Source organism: Ranitomeya variabilis, chromosome 2, assembly GCF_051348905.1.
Source record: "Ranitomeya variabilis isolate aRanVar5 chromosome 2, aRanVar5.hap1, whole genome shotgun sequence".
NCBI lineage: Eukaryota > Metazoa > Chordata > Amphibia > Anura > Dendrobatidae > Ranitomeya > Ranitomeya variabilis.
The window spans coordinates 678,407,153-678,416,035 of NC_135233.1; the positions used below are offsets into that span (position 1 = coordinate 678,407,153).

The window sequence follows — 8,883 nt, forward strand, 5'->3', positions numbered from 1 at the left end:
GAAAGTGAAAGTGAAAATGTGTTGCAAATTCTTAGTAGTAAAGCTCCTCCTCTAGACTAGATGTTTACTAGGCGTGCGTCTTCCAAGCATCTCACAGCTGCTACTCAGAAGAGGAAGACTGTAAGAAGTATTAGGCCATGTGCACACGTTCAGTATTTTTCGCGTTTTTTCGCTATAAAAACGTGATAAAAACGCGAAAAAAAACGCTAACATATGCCTCCTATTAGTTACAGTGTATTCCGCATTTTTTGTGCAAATGTTGCATTTTTTTCCGCGAAAAAATCGCATCGCTGAAAAAAAAGCAACATGTTCATTAAAAATGCGGAATTGCGGGGATTCCGCACACCTAGGAGTGCATTGATCTGCTTACTTCCCGCACGGGGCTGTGCCCACCATGCAGGAAGTAAGCAGATTATGTGCGGTTGGTACCCAGGGTGGAGGAGAGGAGACTCTCCTCCACGGACTGGGCACCATATAATTGGTAAAAAAAAAAGAATTAAAATAAAAAATAGTCATATACTCACCTTCGATGGTCCCCGGAGTGTTCCCGCCTCTCACCGCTGCATGCTGCCGCTTCGGTTCCTAAAGATGGTGTGGTTCAGGACCTGCGATGATGTCGCTGTCTTGTGATTGGTCGCGAGATATGTATATATATATAGAGAGAGAGTTGTTTTTTTGTAAATCCAATTTTTCAAGTGGTTGCTTTTATTGTCTTTCAGATGTCTCACGAAAGGAATGAATGCCATTATAGAGCTCCAAACACAAAGACCTGTTGCTTTAGAATTATACAAGGAGTTTAAAGAACTTGGCAGGTTCATGCTTCGGTACAGTGGGTCATCTATAGCAGCTGGAGTTGTCACAGAGGTCAGTTGCTGCTGTGCAGGGTTTTTTTTTGGTTCCCTGAATTATGTTTCACTCGGCTGATGTTTATACCAGCGGTATGCTAATTTGAGCAACTGAGACTTATCACAGCATAAGGGATCCAGACATTTATTTTTATTCTAACAAGAAATATAGCCATTTTTAGTACAGCCATAGAGGGCTGTTCCATACCACTTACCGTATATACTCAAGTAAAAGCCGACCCGAGTATAAGTGAGACCCCTAATTTTGCCACAAAAAAATGGAAAAACTTAATGACTCGAGTATAAGCCTAGGGTGGAAAATGCAGCAGCTACCGGAAAATGTCAAAAATAAAAATAGATACCAATAAAAGTAAAATTAATTGAGACATCAGTAGGTTGTGTTTTTGAATATCCATATTGAATCAGGAGCCCCATATAATGCTCCATACAGTTCATGATGGGCCCCATAAGATGCTCCATACAAAATACGCCCCATATAATGCTCCATACAGTTTATGATGGGCCCCATAAGATGCTCCGTACAGACATTTGCCCCATATAATGCTGCACAAATGCTGATTATGGCCCCATAAGATGCTCCATAGACACATTTGCCCCGTATAATGCTGCACAAATGCTGATTATGGCCCCATAAGATGCTCCATAGAGATATTTGCCCCATATTATGCTGCACAAATGCTGATTATGGCCCCATAAGATGCTCCATAGAGATATTTGCCCCATATAATGCTGCACATGGCTCCATAAGATGCTCCATAGAAATATTTGCCCCATACAATGCTGCACAAATGCTGATTATGGCCCTATAAGATGCTCCATAGACTATTATGCCCCATATGCTGTTGCTGCTATTAAAAAAAATCAAAAATCACATACTTACCTCTCGTCGCTCAGGCCCCCGACACTTGCTATAGTCACCCGTCCGCGTTTCACCGTTGGCGCCGCTGTGTCTTCCGCGTCCTCTGCACTGACTGTTCAGGCAGAGGGCGGCGCGCACAATAATCGCGTCATCGCTCCCTCTGACCTGAGCGTCACTGCAGAGGACGCAGAAGACACAGCGGAACGGGGGACAGGTGAATACCGCGCACTGCCCCCCGTTATACTCACCTGCTCCCGGCGCGGTCCCTGCACGCCCTTGGTTCTCCGGGCGCCGGCAGCTTCTTCCTGTAGTGAGCGGTCACATGGTACCGCTCATTACAGTAATGAATATGCGGCTCCACCCCTATGGGAGTGGAGTCGGGTCCATATTCATTGCTGTAATAAGCGGTACCATGTGACCGCTCAATACAGGAAGAAGCTGTCAGCGCCCGGAGAACCAGGGATGTGCAGGGACCGCGCCAGGAGCAGGTGAGTATTATTAGACAGCTGCCGCTTCCGCTCCCCTGCCGACCCCTGGGAATGACTCGAGTATAAGCTGAGAGGGGCAATTGCAGCCTAAAAAAATGGGCTGAAATCTAGGCTTTTACTCGAGTACATACGGTACTTGTGTGCTATGAACAAATCAAGCAATAAATCCCACCATGTAGTAGGTGTAACAATAATATTAGCAAATACTTCAAATTAGAAATGTACTATAGTTTTTCTTATTCGCTAGGTCCCTTTGCTCATTGTTCACAGCAAATTATCCTTAGTTGATCCATAGTGACAGAGGTAGAATTCTAGATTTAAAGCTTGTTCAGTTGAGCGTAATAAACGTTTGTGTGATGTCTTTATGAAAAATGGTTAGCATATGGACAGTTACTGACCAATGTAGTCACTGTGGCAATTAACATGAGCATTTTAATACATGACCTCATCACCTGCGTCCAAAAAATTGTAGCATACAATGATCCATAATCCCTTTTCATACAGACTCTCACATTATACCCAAAAAACTGATCACGCATGTTCTATCATCTGTATGTTATGTGCCTTTCATGTATATATTACAATTATTAACACAGAAAACTGGATTTGGCCTTTTGGATCACACATTCACACAACTGTATGCAAAATCGTTCGTTTTTCATCCAGAAAAAAAAACTCAATTTTTTTTGTAACATTTTTTTTTTAAACTGATTTTAACAGTATTACACTAAGGCCATGTTCACACGTTCAGTATTTGGTCAGTATTTTATCTCAGTATTTGGGAGCCACCAAAATCAGTAGTGGAACAATCAGAGGAAAAGCACACTGCTCAAAAAAATAAAGGGAACACTAAAATCCCACATCCTAGATATCACTGAATGAAATATTCCAGTTGTAAATCTTTATTCATTACATAGTGGAATGTGTTGAGAACAATAAAACCTAAAAATGATCAACGTAAATCACAACTAATATCCCACAGAGGCAGGGCCGGCTCCAGGTTTTTGAGGGCACCAGGCAAAAGAGTCTCAGTGGGCCCCCCCTTTAACACATACCATGATTCATGATCGCATATAACACAGCCATGCAGTATATAACACAGCCCACGTAGTATATAACACAGCCACGTAGTATATAGCACAGCCCACGTAGCATATAACAGCCCATATAGTATATAGCACAGCCACATATTATATAACACAGCCCACGTAGTATATAACACGGCCCACGTAGTATATAGAACAGCCATGTAGTATATAGCACAGCCACGTAGCATATAACAGCCCATATAGTATATAGCACAGGCACAGCCATGTAGTATATAGCACAGACATGTAGTATACAGCACAGCCCACGTAGCATATAACAGCCCATATAGTATATCGCACAGCCCACGTAGTATATAACACAGCCATGTAGTATATAGCACAGACATGTAGTATGCAGCACAGCCCCCAGTACTCACTGTTATAGTTAAAAGAAAAAACACTCCTCACCTCTCAACGTGCCCGCGCTGCTAACTGCTCTGGTCTCGGCTGCTGCCGCTGCACTGCCTGGTACACAGCGAGTGCGCGATGACGTCATCGCGCACCTGCAGTGTCAGAGGCAGAGTGGGGAATGATGGGAGCGGGAGCGTCAGGTGACGCTCTCTCCTCCATCATTTGCTTTGAACTTTGCCGGCAGACGCCGGTATAGTTCAATGCGGCGGCGGGGGAGTTGGCGCTGGCGACAAGCAGGCCCCACTGCCTCACAGAGGCCCCATAGCGGCTGCTGATGTGCCACTAGCTGAGGGCCCTTGGGGGAGCGGGGGCCCTAGGCAGCTGCCTGCCCCTAACGCCGGCCCTGAATGGGCCCCCCTGTCTCTCTAGGGCCCCGGCACTTGCCCGGGTACGCCGGGTGCTGACGCCGGCCCTGCACAGAGGTCTGGAGTTGGAATGATGCTCAAAATCAAAGTGGAAAATGAAGTTACAGGTTGATCCAACTTCAGTGAAAATGCCTCAAGACAAGGAAATGATGCTCAGTAGTGTGTGTGGCCTCCACATGCCTGTATGATCTCCCTATAACACCTGGGAAAGCTCTGATGAGGCGGCAGATGGTCTCCTGAGGGATCTCCTCCCAGACCTGGACTAAAGCATCCGCCAACTCCTGGACAGTCTGTGGTGCAATGTGACGTTGGTAGATGCGAGACATGATGTCCCAGATGTGTTCAATCGGATTCAGGTCTGGGAAACGGGCGGGCCAGTCCATAGCTTCAATACCTTCATCATGCAGGAACTGCTGACACACTCCAGCCACATGAGGTCTGGCATTGTCCTGCATTAGGAGGAACCCAGGGCCAACTGCACAAGCACATGACCTCACAAGGGGTCTGAGGATCTCATCTCTGTACCTAATGGCAGTCAGGCTACGTCTGGCGAGCACATGGAGGGCTGTGTGGCCCTCCAAAGAAATGCCACCCCACATTATTATTGACCCACTGCCAAACCGGTCATGCTGGAGGATTTTGCAGGCAGTAGATTGCTCTCCACGGCGTCTCCAGACTCTCACTTCTGTCACATGTGCTCAGTGTGAACCTGCTTTCATCTGTGAAGAGCAAAGGGCGCCAGTGGCGAATTTGCCAATCCGGGTGTTTGGTGGCAAATGCCAAACGTCCTGCACGGTGTTGGGCTGTGAGCACAACCCCCCCATCTGCGGACGTCGGGCACTCAGACCATCCTCATGGAGTCGGTTTCTAACAGTTTGTGCAGACACATGCACAATTGTGGCCTGCTGGAAGTCATTTTGCAGGGCTCTGGCAGTGCTCCTCCTGTTCCTCCTTGCACAAAGGCTGAGGTAGCGGTCCTGCTGCTGGGTTGTTGCCCTCCTACGGACTCCTCCACGTCTCCTGGTGTACTGGCCTGTCTCCTGGTAGCGCCTCTAGACACTACGCTGACAGACACTGCAAACCTTCTTGCCACAGCTCGCATTGATGTGCCATCCTGGATGAGCTGCACTACCTGAGCACTTGTGTGGGTTGTAGAGTTTGTCTCATGCTACCACGAGTGTGAAAGCACACCCAACATTCAAAAGTGACCAATGCATCAGCCAGAAAACATTGGTACTGAGATGTGGTCTGTGGTCCCCACCTGCAGAACCACTCCTTTATTGAGTGTGTCTTGATAATTGCCAATAATTTCCATCTGTTGTCTGTTCGCACAACAGCATGTGAAATTGATTGTCAAACAGTGTTGCTTCCTAAGTGGACAGTTTGATTTCACAGTAGTTTGATTTATTTGGGGTTATATTCTGTTGTTTAAGTATTCCCTTTATTTTTTTGAGCAGTGTATAATAGAAACACGTCACCACTTCTGTATTTATCACCCACTCCTGGTTTTGGCTATGAAGCTCAGGTTCTAGCACTCTATAATATGTAAAACCTCTCCCTCTATCCCTGAAACGTATTTATGCAGCGTCAAACCCGCAGTGGCTAGCTGTGACAGCATAGTGGGTAGGATTTCAAGAAATCACATGCTGCAACGAGGTCTCAAACTTATCGAGCTCATTCGCTCTTCAATAGTCATTATTTATCCAGCAGGATAAATGGAGGAAAAAAAAAATACTAGAAATATCATTTTTGATCACTTCACCTCCCCATAAAAATTAAAAAGCCATGAAACACTAAAAATAAAGGTATATCAATTTGACATCACCAAATCACACTGACCTGCAGATTAAAGTCACCCAAGTTATTTTTTAGCACACAGTAAATAATGTTAAAGTAAAACCCAAGCAACAGTGGTGGAATTACATTTATATATGTTCTGTTTTGTTTTTTTTTTGTTTTTTTTTCAGTATATGATATGGTTTATAAAATGGTGGCATTCCTAAATACAACTCACGCCTAAAAAAACAAGCCTTCATGTGGCTATATTGCTTGAAAAATAAAACATCATATTGCCCTTTTCATGATGTAGTTTCAGTTCTGGCGTAAAATTCCCAAAAATGTTTGCACAACTCAAAGTTGCGCAAAAATGTGACTTTTGGCATTTTGATACCAGTCCTCGCTACCTACACTAAAGTGGGCGGAGCTGTGGCCGGACGGGCATGGCCAAGCCCACCCAACAAATTCATAATTTCTGGCCCTAGCGTGCGGTAGTGCAAAGATGTGTAAAACTCACTAGAGAGGTGCCTCTTAATGAATTCGTTAATTTCATGAAGACTGTGCAAAACGCTAGCGTTCATGAATCGGATCCAAAGTTCTTGGGAAGAAGCTCTTGCAGCGCGGAAGAGTTAATTGTCCAGGCAGCTAAGCAGGAGAAGATACTTGCTGTAAAACGTATTCCTATAAGAAAACAAAAAACACTAGAGTTTTCCCAGCAAGCCTTTCAGTCGAACGCTGTACAGTATTTTATACATTTTCGTTTTAAAACTATTACTTGGTTTCTGCCATGACAGAAATTGCAAAAAAGTATAAAATTGTCCATATTAGAGTTGGGATTCGATATTGCTTCAGGGAAAATAAAACCCTTAGCATAATCTGTGCCCGTCTGACTTGGGTCTGAAATTCATTTCACTGTTAACAATGTAATAGTGGTCACATAAAGCACTAAACATTTCTTCTGGCAATATGACAATACATAAATGGCTCCATTGTCAGCTGTGTAAATGGATACGATTGTATAAATGGTCCCTGAACCTCTACAAGTTGGTTCCTGGAGTCAAAACTCTTGATGATTTACTATGGAAAAAATACCGTCCTACATTTGACTGTGAGCAGTCATAGATTTGCCATTTCCACGTATTCTAATGAATAAATCTAGTCCTAAACCGAAAAACTAGGACTATGCTTGGCAAAGAAAAAATAATAAACTTTTACTGCTAAAGTGTTGGGTGTCATCGTTGGGGCCTTTCTAATGGCCCGGATAAGGCAAATAATTTCTTTCTTAGAATTTGGGAGGTCCGTGTTTATTTTGTTTACGGCACGTTGTGTCGCTGGTAAGGATTGTTCTGTATCATGAATTTCATATTCATTTTGAATTTTTTTTCCTTACCAGATTAAAGAATGACTTAACTTATTATGGACACTTTTGCAACCAGTTGAGTACATCCAGCTTGGCCGCCCAAGTTCTCTACCTTTGAAATGCCTGATTGAAGACAAAAGTGCAATTAAAAGACATAAAACCCTTGAGAGTCACTGTGGATAGTTACCAGAAGACTTCTCAGTCTCGTCATCTCCTAGAACAAAGAGCCAGGAAACCTCATCCTGTGTCATCATGAAGAACACCATTAAATCGTCTCCCTCCATCTCTCTACCGTCCTGTATCATTACTGACTTGCAGCAACTTCTCATACAAAATGCTAAATTAATTTATATTGATAATTTTTCAGGACTTGGCATGCTGTTCATCTGAAACTGCCAGACACGTTTACAGTTATCTTTTCTGAAATGTCTGCGGTCTTTTTTTTTTCTTTTTCTTTTTTCTTTCTCTTTTTTCTTTAGAATAATGAAATTTGGTTTAAAATATTAAGTGCTGAATATAAATTGCTTATGTGCAGCAGAACAAAACAGGAATTTTTTTTTCTTTCTTATAATTTTTTTCAAGCATAGAAAAGTGAGAAGAAATGGCGGGTTGCTGTGTGCCAATTTTATTATTTTATTAAGCGATCAACATGGATCTAAAATGAATTAATTAAAAGCCTTGGTTTGAGCATAACATACACATCTTGTGTGCGTTTAATTGGAAAATGGAATATTTTGGCCTGAAAATGTATATGCTATTACTTGCTATGTAGGGCTGTAACATCTATAAACTGCATGTCCTCCCAATTATCAGCCCATGTCTTATCATAAAATCTTAAGTGGTTACAGTAATTTCACCAAACCTTGCAGAAATTAATATAACAGTTTTGTAATACGGTAAATCTCATCAGAAAAAATTGCTTCTTTCTTCAATTATGAGACAGTTTATCCTGTTCCTAGCTCTCCTTGTTTCCCAGCCTCCTGAATTCACCATCCACTTTGGGGGAAAAAACTGCTTAAATTCTTCATCAATAAAGCAAGACAATCTGTTAGTATTGTGAGGTCCTTTTATATTTTATGGAATTTGGAGGAGGCGTGAGGAACACTAAATTCTGTGAGAGCTGAGCAGACACGGGAAGATTGAGCTGCAGCTTCAGTTAACTGTTTTTCTTCACTCCAGTGTTGGATTCACAGGTACACAGCTCAGTACTGTATTATAGTGCCCTCCATGCTGCTGCTGTTTCTTTCCTTGTGATAGAGAAGGATGAGAAGAAATACTTCTCTTTTTGTGTGTTGTGTACAGAAAACATTATAGAAGCTAGTCTTCAGCAACCAGCTCAGAGAGGAATAAAAATTAGTCTGCAAAGGGGAAACCTGGTAAAAATAGAAGTGATATATCGGCCTGAAATTGTGTTATTTCTCATTTACACACATACCACCCTATTATGAAAAGTTATTTGATACGACAGGTACAGTTTAAAGCAACAGCAGCACACAATGCACAGCTCCTGTTATGTATAGAAGCTGGACATAACCCTTTACAGCTGAAACTGACATTTCCAGGTCACCACCTGACAGCACCATGGAGGACGTCCTTCTTATCCATAGTGGGACAGGAAACCACGAGAGTTTGAAAGGAGCCCCCCCTACCACCCTTCAGTGTTTTTCCTG

The 8,883-nt window shown here is 43.0% G+C and overlaps 1 protein-coding gene across 1 annotated transcript in view; it reads left to right on the plus strand.

The window, feature by feature from the left end:
* Positions 1-8,264, plus strand: part of HBS1L (HBS1 like translational GTPase) — a 90,549-nt gene extending 82,285 nt beyond the window's left edge. The window contains exons 17-18 of the mRNA XM_077289324.1: positions 720-864; positions 7,247-8,264. Of these exons, the coding sequence (XP_077145439.1) occupies positions 720-864; positions 7,247-7,258 (157 nt within the window). The 3' untranslated portion in view covers positions 7,259-8,264. The remainder of the gene's footprint in view (positions 1-719; positions 865-7,246) is intronic.
* The last annotated feature ends 619 nt before the right edge of the window (positions 8,265-8,883 follow it).